The following is a 17,365-nucleotide window of genomic DNA, read 5'->3' on the forward strand; positions in this document are numbered from 1 at the left end:
TTGGTTCAGATAGTGTCAAGCGTGTGTGGCGGCAACCAGGTGAGGAGTACAAAGACAAGTGTGTCTTGCCTACAGTCAAGCATGGTGGTGGGAGTGTCATGGTCTGGGGCTGCATGAGTGCTGCGGGCACTGGGGAGCTACAGTTCATTGAGGGAACCATGAATGCCAACATGTACTGTGACATACTGAAGCAGAGCATGATAACAACCCCAAACACACCTCCAAGACGACCACTGGCTTGCTAAAGAAGCTGAGGGTAAAGGTGATGGACTGCCCAAGCATGTCTCCAGACCTAAACCCTATTGAGCATCTGTGGGGCATCCTCAAACGGAAGGTGGAGGAGTGCAAGGTCTCTAACATCCACCAGCTCCGTGATGTCGTCATGGAAGAGTGGAAGAGGACTCCAGTGGCAACCTGTGAAGCTCTGGTGAACTCCATGAGGGTTAAGGAAGTGCTGGAAAATGATGGTGGCCACACAAAATATTGACACTTTGGGCCCAATTTGGATATTTTCACTTAGGGGTGTACTCACTTTTGTTGCCAGCGGTTTAGACATTAATGGCTGTGTGTTGTGTTATTTTGAGGGGACAGCAAATGTACACTCACTACTTTACATTATAACAAAGTGTCATTTCTTCAGTGTTGTCACATGAAAAGATATACTCAAATATTTACAAAAATGTGAGGGGTGTATTCACTTTTGTGAGATACTGTGTGTATATATATATATACACTGCTCAAAAAAATAAAGGAAACACTTAAACAACACAATGTAACTCCAAGTCAATCACACTTCTGTGAAATCAAACTGTCCACTTAGGAAGCAACACTGGTTGACAATACATTTCACATCCTGTTGTGCAAATGGAATAGACAACAGGTGGAAATTATAGGCAATTAGCAAGACACCCCAAATAAAGGAGTAGTTCTGCAGGTGGGGACCACAGACCACTTCTCAGTTCCTATGCTTCCTGGCTGATGTTTTGGTCACTTTTGAATGCACTCAGAACAGAACAGAATGCACTCTTTCACTCTAGTGGTAGCATGAGACGGAGTCTACAACCCACACAAGTGGCTCAGGTAGTGCAGCTCATCCAGGATGGCACATCAATGCGAGCTGTGGCAAGAAGGTTTGCTGTGTCTGTCAGCGTAGTGTCCAGAGCATGGAGGCGCTACCAGGAGACAGGCCAGTACATCAGGAGACGTGGAGGAGGCCGTAGGAGGGCAACAACCCAGCAGCAGGACCGCTACCTCCGCCTTTGTGCAAGGAGGAGCAGGAGAAGCACTGCCAGAGCCCTGCAAAATGACCTCCAGCAGGCCATAAATGTGCATGTGTCTGCTCAAACGGTCAGAAACAGACTCCATGAGGGTGGAATGAGGGCCCGACGTCCACAGGTGGGGGTTGTGCTTACAGCCCAACACCATGCAGGACGTTTGGCATTTGCCAGAGAACACCAAGATTGGCAAATTCGCCACTGGTGCCCTGTGCTCTTCACAGATGAAAGCAGGTTCACACTGAGCACGTGACAGACGTGACAGAGTCTGGAGACGCCGTGGAGAACGTTCTGCTGCCTGCAACATCCTCCAGCATGACCGGTTTGGCGGTGGGTCAGTCATGGTGTAGAGTGGCATTTCTTTGGGGGGCCGCACAGCCCTCCATGTGCTCGCCAGAGGTAGCCTGACTGCCATTAGGTACCGAGATGAGATCCTCAGACCCCTAGTGAGACCATATGCTGGTGCTGTTGGCCCTGGGTTCCTCCTAATGCAAGACAATGCTAGACCTCATGTGGCTGGAGTGTGTCAGCAGTTCCTGCAAGAGGAAGGCATTGATGCTATGGACTGGCCCGCCCGTTCCCCAGACCTGAATCCAATTGAGCACATCTGGGACATCATGTCTCTCTCCATCCACCAATGCCACGTTGCACCACAGACTGTCCAGGAGTTGGCGGATGCTTTAGTCCAGGTCTGGGAGGAGATCCCTCAGGAGACCATCCGCCACCTCATAAGGAGCATGCCCAGGCATTGTAGGGAGGTCATACAGGCACGTGGATGCCACACACACTACTGAGCCTCATTTTGACTTGTTTTAAGGACATTACATCAAAGTTGGATCAGCCTGTAGTGTGGTTTTCCACTTTAATTTTGAGTGTGACTCCAAATCCAGACCTCCATGGGTTGATAAGTTGGATTTCCATTGATTATTTTTGTGTGATTTTGTTGTCAGCACATTCAAATATGTAAAGAAAAAAGTATTTAATAAGATTATTTATTTCATTCAGATCTAGCATGTGTTGTTTAAGTGTTCCCTTTATTTTTTTGAGCAGTATATATACACTCCTATTTAATGTGTATATAGTTTGACAGGAACAAACACCATCTATGAAAATGAACCATACTGCATAATTTCTAGGCAGTTTATTTTACTTGTATTGCCTATTTCATTAAAAAAAGAACAAATATATATCATAATGTCCCATAGGTCAGAGTCTGATGAATACCAATATTTCTCAGTCTGTCAATTCGATTTTTTGTGCCTTTTTGTTTGTGGAGGATTTTCCATTATCACTATACACATAGATACAAGAATAAAACAATCACACACACACGCACGCATGCACACACACCTCCATAGGGAGTAGTCCAGTAATGGAGTGGTTCGAGAGCTTCAAGTTCCTCTGTGTGCACATCACTAAGGAATTAACATGGTCCACATACACCCACACAGTTGTGAAGAGGGCACGACAGAGCCTCTTCCCCCTCAGGAGATCAGATCCTCAAAAAGTTCAACAGCTGCACCTTGACTGGCTGCATCACCGCTTGGTACGGCAACTGCAAGGTGTCCGACCGCAAGGCGCTACAGAGGGTGGTCAGTTTGGCCCAGTACATCACTGGGGTCGAACTCCCTCCCTGCCATCCAGGACCTCTACACCAGGCGTTGTCAGTGGAAGGATCAAAAAATGGTCAAAAACTCCATCCAAACCATAGACTGTTCTCTCTGCTTCCACACGGCAAGCGGTACCAGTGCACCAAGTCTGTAACCAACAAGACCCTGAACAGCTTCTACCCCCAAGCCATAAGACTGATAAACAAGACTTCTAAATAACTAAATCAAATGGCTACCCGGACTACCTGCATTTACCCTTTTTTGCACTAACTCTCTTGTACTGACTCTATGAACACACACTGGACTCTACCCACACTCTCACACATACTTACACTGGCATCCCAACATACACAGACACACACACACACTACATATGCCCACACACAACACGTGCACACATGCATACTGACGCCACACACTCAGTCACACAAACACAGTCACTTTACCCTTACCTATATATACAAAGCTTCCTCAATTACCTCGTACCCCTGCACATCAACTCGGCTATATACAGGGAGTACCAGTACTATGTTATTTTGACTCATTATTGTTATTCGTTAATCCCTGTGTATTTATTCCTTCTGTCACTATTTAAAAAAAAATGTATCTTTAACTCCGCATTGTTGGAAAAGGACCCGTAAGTAAGCATTTCACTGTTAGTCTACATCTGTTGTTAACGAAGCATGTGACAAATAAAATTTGATTCGATTTTTTTGTCATGTGCAGTCAAATATTGCCATTGCCATTGCAATATTGTGACACGGTACACATTTTTCTCTTGGAATAGAGATCCCCTCAGTAAGAAAGGGTTCTGGCGTAATGGCTGTGAATGGGCAGGAGGCAGAGGACAGACCATTCTCAGGTCAGGGGTTAGGGAGAGAGAGGGCAGGGTATAGCATGGGTGCCTGCCAGAGAAAGCAATGTTGGAGAGGAGGGCAGCCCCACTTTGCTATAGAGTGGAGGAGAATGAAGAAGGGAGCAGGGGAGGTGGACAGGAGACCGGGAAAAAAAGTGAACGATGTGTTGACTTGCTTTTCTCTCACCCACATTGAAGGGAAAGAGGAAGGAAACAGGAGAGATGAAGTGGAGTGGAGAACAGGAAAAGGAGAAGGAATAGGTGGGGGAGTGGGCAGTGGTAGGCTGCTGCTCTCTCTCTCCCCTGGTGCCCCTGCTGAAGTGGTGGTGGTGGTTGTAGTGGAGGCTGCTACTGGTAGGCGCCCAGCTGGAAATCTTTGGGGGGCAGTTTGAGGCCCAGGGAGTTGGATCCATGGGGGTCCATCATGTTCTTGTAGCGCTCCCCTCTGTGCTTGGCCAGGAAGGGACCCCAGTCGGGCTGAGGGGAGCACACCAGCTTCAGACGCTGTGTGTGTGTGGGGGGGGGGGGGGGGGGGGGGGGAATAGAATAGAATAGAATAGTATCAATCAACTTGAGTTGTGGAAGGTCAAGGGTAGAGTTGGGTACAATAGATGACAGTAGGACTGAGAGATATGAAAATGGCAGGAATGGCAGTCATTGGTAACACTGAAATGTCTTTAACTTTGAATTTCACATCAAACCTTTCTAGTAAATATTGATTGCAAATAAAGCATATGTGCTTAATAATAATTTAGCCAAATACTTTAACTATCTTAAGGCTTTGACTAAGGCAATTATGCCAAAACTTACTGTATGTAAGTACAGTTGCATACACACGCAAGCATACAAATCTCAAACACTTTGATTAATGTGTGATGTAGGGGACTTCAACAAGCACAGCGTGGGGGACTGCTACTTGTCTGTGTTTTCTGTGCCGAACCGCCGCCAGTTATCAGAGGACCAGGGCGGATATTTCACTTTACTGCCCATAGCGCTCTGGTCAAAAGCACTGCACTATATAGGGAATAGGGTGCTATTTGGGACACACACTGAAGTGTTTGATGCCAGAGATCCGTTTTCTAACATGCAGTAAAGTGAAATATCAGCCCTGGTCCTCTAATAACTCTCGGTCATATGTTGTACTAAAGAGCTCATTGCGCTTGTATGTTTGACGTGATAGCACTAAGTTCACAGGGGGAAAACATACAGTGCATTCGCAAAGTATTAAGACCCTTTGACTTTTTCCACATTCTGTTATGTTACAGCCTTATTCTAAAATTGATTCATTTTTAGTTTTCTTTCCCTCATACAATACCCCATAATGACAAAGCAAAAACTGTTTTTTATAAATTTTTGCACAAACAAATAAAACTAAAACTGAAATGTCACATTTACATAAGTATTCAGACCCTTTACTCAGTACTTTGTTGAAGCGCCTTTGGCAGCGATTACAGCCTCGAATCTTTTTGGGTATGACGCTACAAGCTTGGCACACCTGTATTTGGGGAGTGTCTCCTATTCTTCTCTGCAGATCCTCTCAAGCTCTGTCAGGTTGGATGGGGAGCATCGCTGCACAGCTATTTTCAGCTCTCTCCAAAGATGTTTGATCGGGTACAAACATATGTGGGTGGTATTGTGTCCCATACATACCTCCGTAAAGCTGCCTGGTGCCAAGTGCATTTTGACGACAAACATGATTGGGATCCAGATGACAGAACACACCACCATCAGCCAGCCCATCACCATGGACCAAGTGGGGTAGGTGTAGTCCTCATAGGTCATCACCTTCCACTGGTACAGACTCAACCCCAGGATACCCTGCAGGGAGAGAGAGGAGAAAAGGGAGAAGAGAGGAGGATTAGGAGAGAGAATATAATCAAGGAGGAGAGGAGGGGAGATGAAGAAGTGAATGAGGCGGAGGAGGAGGACAGAAGAGAGAGAATGGGGGAGACAAGGAAGTGAAGGAGGAGGTGGAAGAAAGAGGATGATCAAAAACCGGAAGAAGAGGATTAACCTCTCTTGGGTAGGGGGCAGTATTTTGACGTCCGGATGAAAAGCATGCCCGTAGTAAACTGCTTGCTACTCAGGCTCAGAAGGTAGGATATGCATATTATTAGTAGATTTGGATAGAAAACACTCTGAAGTTTCTAAAACTGTTTAAATGATGTCTGTGAGTATAACAGAACTCATATGGCAGGCAAAAACCTGAGAAAAAATTCAACCAGGAAGTGTGGAAATCTGAGGTTTGTAGTTTTTCAAGTGATTCCCTATCCAATATACAGTGTCTGTGGGGTCATTTTGCACTTCCTAAGGCTTCCACCAGATGTCAACAGTCTTTAGGACGTTGTTTCATGCTTCTACTGTGAATGGGGAGAGAATAAGAGCATATGGAGTCAGATGACTGAGAAAATGACATGAGCTCAAATGCGCGCACTCCCATGAGAGTAAGGTGTTTTCCTTTTCATTTCTGAAGACAAAGGAATCGTCCGGTTGGAATATTATGGAAGATTTATGATAAAAACATCCTACATATTGATTCTATACATCGTTTGACATGTTTCTACGAACTGTAATATAACTTTTTTGACTTTTCATCTGAACTTACTGCGCGAGCACAGTGCATTTGGATTACTCGACTGAACGCGCGAACAAAATTGAGGTATTTGGACATAAAGATGAACTTTATCGAACAAAACAAACATTTATTGTGGGAGTGCATTCCGATGAAGATCATCAAAGGTAAGTGAATATTTATAATGTTATTTGTGACTTCTGTTGACTCCAAAATGTCGGGTATCTCTATGGCTTGTTTTGATGTCTGAGCGCTGTACTCAGATTATTGCAAAGTTTGCTTTCGCCGTAAAGCTGTTTTGAAATCTGACACAGCGGTTGCATTAAGGAGAAGTGTATCTATAATTCTTTCAATAACAGTTGTATATTTTATCAACGTTTATGATGAGTATTTCTGTAAATTGATGTGCTCATTCACCGGAAGTTTTGGGAGGCAAAACATTTCTGAACATTACACGCCAATGTAAAATGGGGTTTTTGGATATAAATATGAACTTTATCGAGCAAAACATACATGTATTGTGTAACATGAAGTCCTATGAGTGCCATCTGATGAAGATCATCAAAGGTTAGTAATTCATTTTAGCTGTATTTCTGGTTTTTGTGACACCTCTCCTTGCTTGGAAAATTACTGTGTGGTTTTTCTTGTTTAGGCGCTGTCCTAACATAATCTAATGTTATGTTTTCGCCGTAAAGCCTTTTTGAAATCGGACACTGTGGTCGGATTAACGAGAAGTGTATCTAGCGTCCCACATACCCCAGAGAGGTTAAGAGATAAAGAAAGGAAGGATCAGGAGGGTAAGATGATGAGGGTAAGGGGCGAAGGAGGGAAAGGGGAGAAGAGGAGAAAGAAGAAGGAAGAGGAGGAGCATTTTTAGGATATTATTAGGGATGTAGCGATTCCATTACCTCTTACAGTCTCAGGTCAGAATTTAACGTTCATCCATGTTTCTCAAACGACAAATTTCGAAGTTGTTGCAAACTTCACATTTCAAAGTGTTTAAGGTTAAGTTTAGCCATTAACTCCAAAATCTTAAGGTTAGGCATTAACTTTGGGATAGGCTTAAAACAAAAATCTCAAAAACAACTTCATATCACTGAATTCGAACTTGCAACCTTCGGAATCCGAGGCAGATGCTTCTGCCTATCCGCATCACCCTAGAAAAACCGAAACCTCACTGTTGCCCTTAGTGAACGGTTTCCACGTCATCTCCCGATGTGGACGTCGAATAATGACTTGTGTCATGGCTGGCCTGGCTGAGCGATTCACCAATATGCATCGGCCCCAGTTCAAATGTTTAAGATATGAGTGCATCGGTACACAGGAACCCAAACCGATATCAAAATGTAGAATGCATCGGTCAGAAAATCGATTCAAACGTTGGTTCACAAAAATAGCTTGCTCATATTATTTTCAACCTACCTTCTGAAAAAATACCTCTCATATTTTGTGACAACTGTTCTCTCTTTCAGTGTCGAACTAAGCATGTAGACAGTAATTAATCATGCCGAACAACCTCTAGTCAAGTCAAACTGCACACTGTTCAGCATGCTGACCAACGAGAGGTAGGAGGCCTATTTCTGATCTTCAGCATTCAAATGCTTGTGAAATGCCTTGTGCAATATAAGGCTTTATAAATTGAGTGACAACCAATGTAATTTGACAGCGCTTGAAAATTGTGTTTTACCGGAATAAAAGTAGCCTATCTCATCTGGCTAAAGCCTACCTGCTGATCGGGGTTTACATTAGATTTTATTTTGATTGTTCAGGTTCACCATCAGCAATAGTTTGTTAGTTTTGCTTTAAACAACCAGTTTTCCATTTTTATAACGAGGACAGGAATCGAGGACAGGAATCACTTTTTCGTGAGCAGCACTGCATGGTCGAAGTGGGAGGAGGAGCACGTCCAAATGGTCTGAATAAATTGATTTTGTCTATGGTACAGTACTGTACATGTAGTCAGCTGAGCCATAAGGGAGACTAGTGGGCATCTACCACCACTTTTGATCTGAAATCACCATCACCTTCTTGTCATTTTACCAGATTAAAAGAGTTTTAGCTAATATCTAATCAATATTTATCTTTAAAAATGTGCTATGACATAGCCAATGAATATACTGTGCATTCAAAAAGTGTTCAGACCCTTGACTTTTTCCACATTTTGTTACATTTTTTACATTTTAGTCATTTAGCAGACGCTCTTATCCAGAGCGACTTACAGTAGTGAATGCATACATTTCATTTCATACATTTTGATTTTTTCTGTGCTGGCCCCCGTGGGAATCGAACCCACAACCCTGGCGTTGCAAACACCATGCTCTACCAACTGAGCTACAGGGAAGGCCTTATTCTACAATAGATTAAATTTGTTTTTTTCCTCAGCAATCTACACACAATACCCATAATGACAAAACGGAAACAGGTTTTTATGCATTTTTCCAAATGTATTAAACATAAAAAACAGATACCTTATTTACATACAGTGGCAAGAAAAAGTTTGTGAACCCTTTGGAAATACCTGGATTTCTGCATAAATTGGTCATACAATTTGATCTGATCTTCATCTAGGTCACAACAATAGACAAACACAGTCTGCTTAAACTAATAACACACAAATATTTATATGTTTTCATGTCTTTACTGAACACACCGTGTAAATATTCACAGTGCAGGGTGGAAAAAGTATGTGAACCCTTGGATTCAATAACTGGTTGACCCTCCTTTGACAGCAACCAAACGTTTTCTGAAGTTGCAGATCAGATCTGCACAACGGTCAGGAGGAATTTTGGACCATTCCACTTCACAAAACTGTTTCAGTTCAGCAATATTCTTGGGATGTCTGGTGTGAACTGCTCTCTTGAGGTCATGCCACAGCATCTCAATCGGGTTGAGGTCAGGACTCTGACTTCTCCACTCCAGAAGGCGTATTTTCTTCTGTTGAAGCCATTCGGTTGTTGATTTACTTCTGTGTTTTGGGTCATTATCCTGTTGCATCATCCAACTTCTGTTGAGCTTCAATTGGCAGACAGATAGCCTAACATTCTCCTGCAAAATGTCTTGATAAACTTGGGAATTCATTTTTCCATCAATGATAGCGAGCTATCCAGGCCCTGAGGCAGCAAAGTAGCCCCAAACCATGACACCATAGTTTTGATGTTGGTGTGGTGTGCCTTTTTTTCTCTATTTCTCTATTTTCTCCCAATTCTTGGGCTATAATAACTATTTTGCCAATTGGCCTGGACCCTTTACTACCGACACGGAGCCCCGCCGATCCCTCACGACTGGTCTGTCACTGTAACCGTCCGAGGTGGTTTGAACAGGCTCTTCCGTTGCGACGTCGCCAGAGGCCCATCTGATAGCCCCGGCCCACCAGCTGTCTGAATCGCCGTGTCTCCAGCTAGCATAGTAGCGACTACTGAATTGGCTCCCTGACTCATCTAGTGCTACTCATTGGACCCTATGATCACTCGGCTACACATGCCTCTCCCTAATGTCAATATGTCTTGTCTATTGCTGTTTTGGTTAGTGATTGTCTTATTTTACTGTAGAGCCCCTAGCCCTGCCCAACATGCCTTAGATAGCCCTTTTGTTCCACCCCCACACATGCGGTGACCTCACCTGGCTTAACTGGTGCCTCTAGAGACAAAACGTCTCATCATCACTCAATGCCTTGGTTTACCTCCACTGTACTCACATCCTACCATACCATTGTCTGTACATTATGCCTTGAATCTATTGAATCTATTCTTCCTATTCTCTGTTCTGAATGCACTAGACGATCAGTTCTTATAGCCTATAGCCATACCCGTATCCTACTCCTCCTCTGTTCCTCTGGTGATGTAGAGGTAAACCCAGGCCCAGCAGCCCCCAGCACCACTCCTATTCCCCAGGCGCTCTCATTTGTTGACTTCTGTAACCATAAAAGCCTTGGTTTCATGCATGTTAACATTAGAAGCCTCCTCCCTAAGTTTTTTTATTCACTGCTTTAGCACACTCCGCCAACCCTGATGTCCTAGCTGTGTCTGATTCATGGCTTAGGAAGGCCACCAAATCCTGAAATTTCAATCCATAACTATACTGCTCAAAATAATTAAGGGAACACTTAAACAACACATCCAAGATTTTTATGAAAAAAATAATCTTATTAAATACTTTTTTCTTTACATAGTTGAATGTGCTGACAACAAAATCACACAAAAATAATCAATGGAAATCCAATTTATCAACCCATGGAGGTCTGGATTTGGAGTCACACTCAAAATTAAAGTGGAAAACCACACTACAGGCTGATCCAACTTTGATGTAATGTCCTTAAAACAAGTCAAAATGAGGCTCAGTAGTGTGTGTGGCCTCCACGTGCCTGTATGACCTCCCTACAATGCCTGGGCATGCTCCTGATGAGGTGGCGGATGGTCTCCTGAGGGATCTCCTCCCAGACCTGGACTAAAGCATTCGCCAACCCCTGGACAGTCTGTGGTGCAATGTGGCGTTGGTGGATGGAGCGAGACATGATGTCCCAGATGTGCTCAATTGGATTCAGGTCTGGGGAACAGGCGGGCCAGTCCATAGCATCAATGCCTTCCTCTTGCAGGAACTGCTGACACACTCCAGCCACATGAGGTCTAGCATTGTCTTGCATTAGGAGGAACCCAGGGCCAACCGCACCAGCATATGGTCTCACAAGGGGTCTGAGGATCTCATCTCGGTACCTAATGGCAGTCAGGCTACCTCTGGCGAGCACATGGAGGGCTGTGCGGCCCCCCAAAGAAATGCCACCCCACACCATGACTGACCCACCGCCAAAGCGGTCATGCTGGAGGATGTTGCAGGCAGCAGAACGTTCTCCACGGCGTCTCCAGACTCTGTCACGTCTGTCACATGTGCTCAGTGTGAACCTGCTTTCATCTGTGAAGAGCACAGGGCGCCAGTGGCGAATTTGCCAATCTTTGATTTACTTCTGTGTTTTGGGTCATTATCCTGTTGCATCATCCAACTTCTGTTGAGCTTCAATTGGCAGACAGATAGCCTAACATTCTCCTGCAAAATGTCTTGATAAACTTGGGAATTCATTTTTCCATCAATGATAGCGAGCTATCCAGGCCCTGAGGCAGCAAAGTAGCCCCAAACCATGACACCATAGTTTTGATGTTGGTGTGGTGTGCCTTTTTTTCTCTACACATAGTGTTGTGTGTTCCTTCCAAACAACTCAACTGTAGTTTCATTTGTCCCCTGAATATTTTGCCAGTAGCGCTGTGGAACATCTAGGTGCACATTTGCAAACTTCAGACGTGCAGCAATGTTTTTTTTTGACAGCAGGGGCTTCTTCCGTGGTGTCCTCCCATGAACAACATTCTTGTTTATTGTTTTATGTATCATAGACTTGTCAACAGAGATGTTACCATGTTCCAGAGATTTCTGTAATTCTTTAGCTGACATTCTTTAGCTCACACTGATTCTTCTTAACCTCATTGAGCATTCTGCACTGTGCTCTTGTAGTAATCTTTGCAGGATGGCCACTCCTAGGGAGAGTAGCAACAATGCTGAACTTTCTCCATTTATAGACAATTTGTCTTACTGTGGACTGATGAACATCAAAGCTTTTAGAGATACTTTTGTAACCCTTTCCTGCTTTATGCAAGTCAACAATTCTTAATCTTAGGTCTTCTGAGATCCTTTTTGTTCGAGGCATGGTTCACATCAGGCAATGCTTCTTGTGAATAGCAAACTCACATTTTGTGAGTGTTTTTTATAGGGCAAGGCAGCTCTAACCAACATCTCCAATCTCGTCTCATTGATTGGACTCCAGGTTAGCTGACTCCAATTAGCTTTTGGAGAAGTCATTAGCCTAGGGATTCACATACTTTTTCCAACCTACACTGTGAATGTTTAAATTATGTATTCAATATAGAAAAACAAAAATACAATAATGTGTGTGTTATTTGTTTAAGCACACTATGTTTGTCTTCTTTTGTGACTTAGATGAAGATCAGATAACATTTGATGACCAATTTATACAGAAATACAGGTAATTCCAAAGGGTTCACATACTTTTTCTTGCCACTGTAAGTATTCAGAACCTTTGCTATGAGACTCGAAATTGAGCTCAGGTGCATCCTGTTTCCATTGACCACCAAAACATGCAGCATTGAAGGTCCCCAAGAACACAGTGGCCTCCATTCATCTTAAATGGAAGAAGTTTGGAACCACCCAGACTCTTTCTAGAGCTGGCCACCACGCCAAACGGAGCAATAGGGGGAGAAGGGCATTGGTCAGGTAGCTGACCTAGAACCCGATGATCACTCTGACAGAGCTCCAGAGTTCCTCTGTGGAGATGGGAGAACCTTCCAGAAGGACAACCATCTCTCCACCAATAAGGCTTTTATGGTAGAGTGGCCAGACGGAAGCCACTCCTCAGTAAAAGGCACATGACAGCCCACTTGGAGTTTGCCAAAAGGCACCTAAAGGCCTCTCAGACCATGAGAAACAAGATGCTCTGGTCTGATGAAACCAAGAGTCATATTATTCCAAGATGGCGTAGCAGTCAGACCTGTGTTTTGTCTTGTCCTGTCCCGTGAATATATCGTTTTGTTCGTATATATTTCGTATATATTTTAATCTCACTTTCCACCTACGGCCTGAATATACACTCCTGCAACCTGCCTCACCCAATGTGGTACGGATCTGCTATTTTTATACTTTCGACCTGGAACCCCCATCAGAAGCTAACTAGCTACTAGCTAGTAGTCAGTCAGCCACTGCTAGCGGTCCTTACCGTTAACTCGGACATCAGCCAGTCTCAGCCCGGTCAATTCCTGCCAGTCTGCACAGCGTGATATAAACCCAGAGCATATCGGACTGCTTTTTCTCTATCACATCTCTGGATTCCTACCGCAAGCTCTGAACCTTTACACTGGATCATCACAGCTAACTAGCTGCTATCCGAGTGGCTACTCCAGGCTAATGTCTCTGTCAAGAAGCAAGCACCAGTTAGCCTGGAGAGAGCCTCGAGCTAGGCCCATCTCCTGGCTAGCCAAAGAGGTCCACCAGCCAATTCTTGGGCTATAATAACTATTTTGCCAATTGGCCTGGACCCTTTACTACCGACACGGAGCCCCGCCGATCCCTCACGACTGGTCTGTCACTGTAACCGTCCGAGGTGGTTTGAACAGGCTCTTCCGTTGCGACGTCGCCAGAGGCCCATCTGATAGCCCCGGCCCACCAGCTGTCTGAATCGCCGTGTCTCCAGCTAGCATAGTAGCGACTACTGAATTGGCTCCCTGACTCATCTAGTGCTACTCATTGGACCCTATGATCACTCGGCTACACATGCCTCTCCCTAATGTCAATATGTCTTGTCTATTGCTGTTTTGGTTAGTGATTGTCTTATTTTACTGTAGAGCCCCTAGCCCTGCCCAACATGCCTTAGATAGCCCTTTTGTTCCACCCCCACACATGCGGTGACCTCACCTGGCTTAACTGGTGCCTCTAGAGACAAAACGTCTCATCATCACTCAATGCCTTGGTTTACCTCCACTGTACTCACATCCTACCATACCATTGTCTGTACATTATGCCTTGAATCTATTGAATCTATTCTTCCTATTCTCTGTTCTGAATGCACTAGACGATCAGTTCTTATAGCCTATAGCCATACCCGTATCCTACTCCTCCTCTGTTCCTCTGGTGATGTAGAGGTTAACCCAGGCCCAGCAGCCCCCAGCACCACTCCTATTCCCCAGGCGCTCTCATTTGTTGAATTCTGTAACCATAAAAGCCTTGGTTTCATGCATGTTAACATTAGAAGCCTCCTCCCTAAGTTTTTTTATTCACTGCTTTAGCACACTCCGCCAACCCTGATGTCCTAGCTGTGTCTGATTCATGGCTTAGGAAGGCCACAAAATCCTGAAATTTCAATCCCTAACTATACTGCTCAAAATAATTAAGGGAACACTTAAACAACACATCCAAGATTTTTATGAAAAAAATAATCTTATTAAATACTTTTTTCTTTACATAGTTGAATGTGCTGACAACAAAATCACACAAAAATAATCAATGGAAATCCAATTTATCAACCCATGGAGGTCTGGATTTGGAGTCACACTCAAAATTAAAGTGGAAAACCACACTACAGGCTGATCCAACTTTGATGTAATGTCCTTAAAACAAGTCAAAATGAGGCTCAGTAGTGTGTGTGGCCTCCACGTGCCTGTATGACCTCCCTACAATGCCTGGGCATGCTCCTGATGAGGTGGCGGATGGTCTCCTGAGGGATCTCCTCCCAGACCTGGACTAAAGCATTCGCCAACCCCTGGACAGTCTGTGGTGCAATGTGGCGTTGGTGGATGGAGCGAGACATGATGTCCCAGATGTGCTCAATTGGATTCAGGTCTGGGGAACAGGCGGGCCAGTCCATAGCATCAATGCCTTCCTCTTGCAGGAACTGCTGACACACTCCAGCCACATGAGGTCTAGCATTGTCTTGCATTAGGAGGAACCCAGGGCCAACCGCACCAGCATATGGTCTCACAAGGGGTCTGAGGATCTCATCTCGGTACCTAATGGCAGTCAGGCTACCTCTGGCGAGCACATGGAGGGCTGTGCGGCCCCCCAAAGAAATGCCACCCCACACCATGACTGACCCACCGCCAAAGCGGTCATGCTGGAGGATGTTGCAGGCAGCAGAACGTTCTCCACGGCGTCTCCAGACTCTGTCACGTCTGTCACATGTGCTCAGTGTGAACCTGCTTTCATCTGTGAAGAGCACAGGGCGCCAGTGGCGAATTTGCCAATCTTGGTGTTTTCTGGCAAATGCCAAACGTCCTGCACGGTGTTGGGCTGCAAGCACAAACCCCACCTGTGGACGTCGGGCCCTCATACCACCCTCATGGAGTCTGTTTCTGACAGTTTGAGCAGACACATGCACATTTGTGGCCTGCTGGAGATCATTTTGCAGGGCTCTGGCAGTGCTTCTCCTGCTCCTCCTTGCACAAAGGCGGAGGTAGCGGTCCTGCTGCTGGGTTGTTGCCCTCCTACGGCCTCCTCCACGTCTCCTGATGTACTGGCCTGTCTCCTGGTAGCGCCTCCATGCTCTGGACACTATGCTGACAGACACAGCAAACCTTCTTGCCACAGCTCACATTGATGTGCCATCCTGGATGAGCTGCACTACCTGAGCCACTTGTGTGGGTTGTAGACTCCGTCTCATGCTACCACTAGAGTGAAAGCACCGCCAGCATTCAAAAGTGACCAAAAAATCAGCTAGGAAGCACAGGAACTGAGAATTGGTCTGTGGTCCCCACCTGCAGAACCACTCCTTTATTTGGGGTGTCTTGCTAATTACCTATAATTTCCACCTGTTGTCTATTCCATTTGCACAACAGCATGTGAAATTTATTGTCAATCAGTGTTGCTTCCTAAGTGGACAGTTTGATTTCACAGAAGTGTGATTGACTTGGAGTTACATTGTGTTGTTTAAGTGTTCCCTTTATTTTTTTGAGCAGTGTATAACATCTTCCGACAAGATAGAACTGCCAAAGGGGGTGGAGTTGCAATCTACTGCAGAGATAGCCTGCAGAGTTCTGTCATACTATCCAGGTTTGTTCCCAAACAATTTGAGCTTCTACTTTTAAAAATCCACCTTTCCAGAAACAAGTCTTTCACCATTGCCACTTGTTATAGATCCCCTTCAGCCCCCAGCTGTGCCCTGGACACCATATGTGAATTGATTGCCCCACATCCGTCTACAGAGTTTGTACTGTTAGGTGACCTAAACTGGGACATGCTTATTAACACCCTGGCCATCCTACAATCTAAGCTAGATGCCCTCAATCTCACACAAATTATCAAGGAACCTACCAGGTACAACCCTAAATCCATAACCATGGGCACCCTCTTAGATATTATCCTGACCAACTTGCCCTCTAAATACACCTCTGCTGTCTTCACCAGGATCTCAGCAATTGCTGCCTCATTGCCTGTGGGCGTAATGGGTCCACGGTCAAACAACCACCCCTCATCACTTTTCAAAGGCTCGATAAAACACTTCAGTGAGCAGGTCTTTCTAATCAACCCGGCCCAGGTATTCTGGAAGGATATTGACCTCATCCCGTCAGTAGAGGATGCCTGGTTGCTCTTTAAAAGTACATTCCTCGCCATCTTAAATAAGCATGCCCCATTCAAAAAATTTAGAACTAAGAACAGATATAGCCTTTGGTTCACCCCAGACTGCCCTTGACCAGCACAAAAACATCCTGTGGCATTCTGCATTAGCATCGAATAGCCCCCGCGATATGCAACTTTCAGGGAAGTCAGGAACCAATATACTCAGTCAGTTAGGAAAGCTAAGGCTAGCATTTTCAAACAGAAATTTGTATCCTGTAGCACTAATTCCAAAAGGTTATGCGACACTGTAAAGTCCATGGAGAATAAGAGCACGTCCTCCCAGCTGCCCACTGCACTGAGGCTAGGAAACACAGTCACCACCGATAAATCTATGATAATCGATCATTTCAATAAGCACTTTTCTATGGCTGGCCATGCTTATCACCTGGCTACCCCTACCCCGGCCAACAGCTCAGCACTCCCTGCAGCAACTTGAAATCGGCTTCCTATTTCACAACAAAGCCTCCTTCACTCATGCTGCCAAACATTCCCTCGTAAAACTGACTATCCTACCGATCCTTGACCTCGGTGATGTCATTTACAAAATAGCCTCCAACACCACTCAGAAAACTGAATGTAGTCTACCACAGGACAATGACCCTAAGCACACAGCCAAGACAACGCAGGAGTGGCTTCAGGACAAGTCTCTGAATGTCCTTGAGTGGCCCAGCCAGAGCCTGGACTTGAACCCGATTGAACATATATGACGAGACCAGATAATAGCTGTGCGGCGAGGCTCCCCATCCAACCTGACAGAGCTTGAGAGGATCTGCAGAGAAGAATGGGAGAAACTACCCAAATACAGGTGTGCTAAGCTTGTAGCGTCATAACCAAGAAGACTCGAGGCTGAAATCGCTGCCAAAAGTGCTTCAACAACATCCTCAGTAAA

At 45.0% G+C, this 17,365-nt stretch overlaps 1 protein-coding gene and 1 non-coding gene across 3 annotated transcripts in view; both read right to left on the reverse strand.

Moving 5' to 3' along the window:
- Positions 1 to 693: 693 nt before the first annotated feature.
- The window catches only part of LOC106587063 (sodium- and chloride-dependent glycine transporter 2-like), a 58,867-nt gene continuing 42,195 nt past the window's right edge, over positions 694 to 17,365 (reverse strand). For both annotated transcript variants that reach the window (XM_014174952.3, XM_045708893.2), the window contains exons 15-16: positions 5,391 to 5,558; positions 694 to 4,244 (exon numbers count right to left, since the gene is read on the reverse strand). In XM_014174952.3, coding sequence (XP_014030427.1) covers positions 4,089 to 4,244; positions 5,391 to 5,558 — 324 coding nt within the window. In that variant the 3' untranslated portion in view covers positions 694 to 4,088. The remainder of the gene's footprint in view (positions 4,245 to 5,390; positions 5,559 to 17,365) is intronic.
- trnaa-ugc (transfer RNA alanine (anticodon UGC)) lies at positions 8,581 to 8,657 on the reverse strand. The gene has a single exon. It is a non-coding gene; the product is annotated as a tRNA-Ala (tRNA).

This window comes from Salmo salar, chromosome 26 (genome assembly GCF_965601325.2).
Source record: "Salmo salar chromosome 26, fSalSal1, whole genome shotgun sequence".
Classification (NCBI taxonomy): domain Eukaryota; kingdom Metazoa; phylum Chordata; class Actinopteri; order Salmoniformes; family Salmonidae; genus Salmo; species Salmo salar.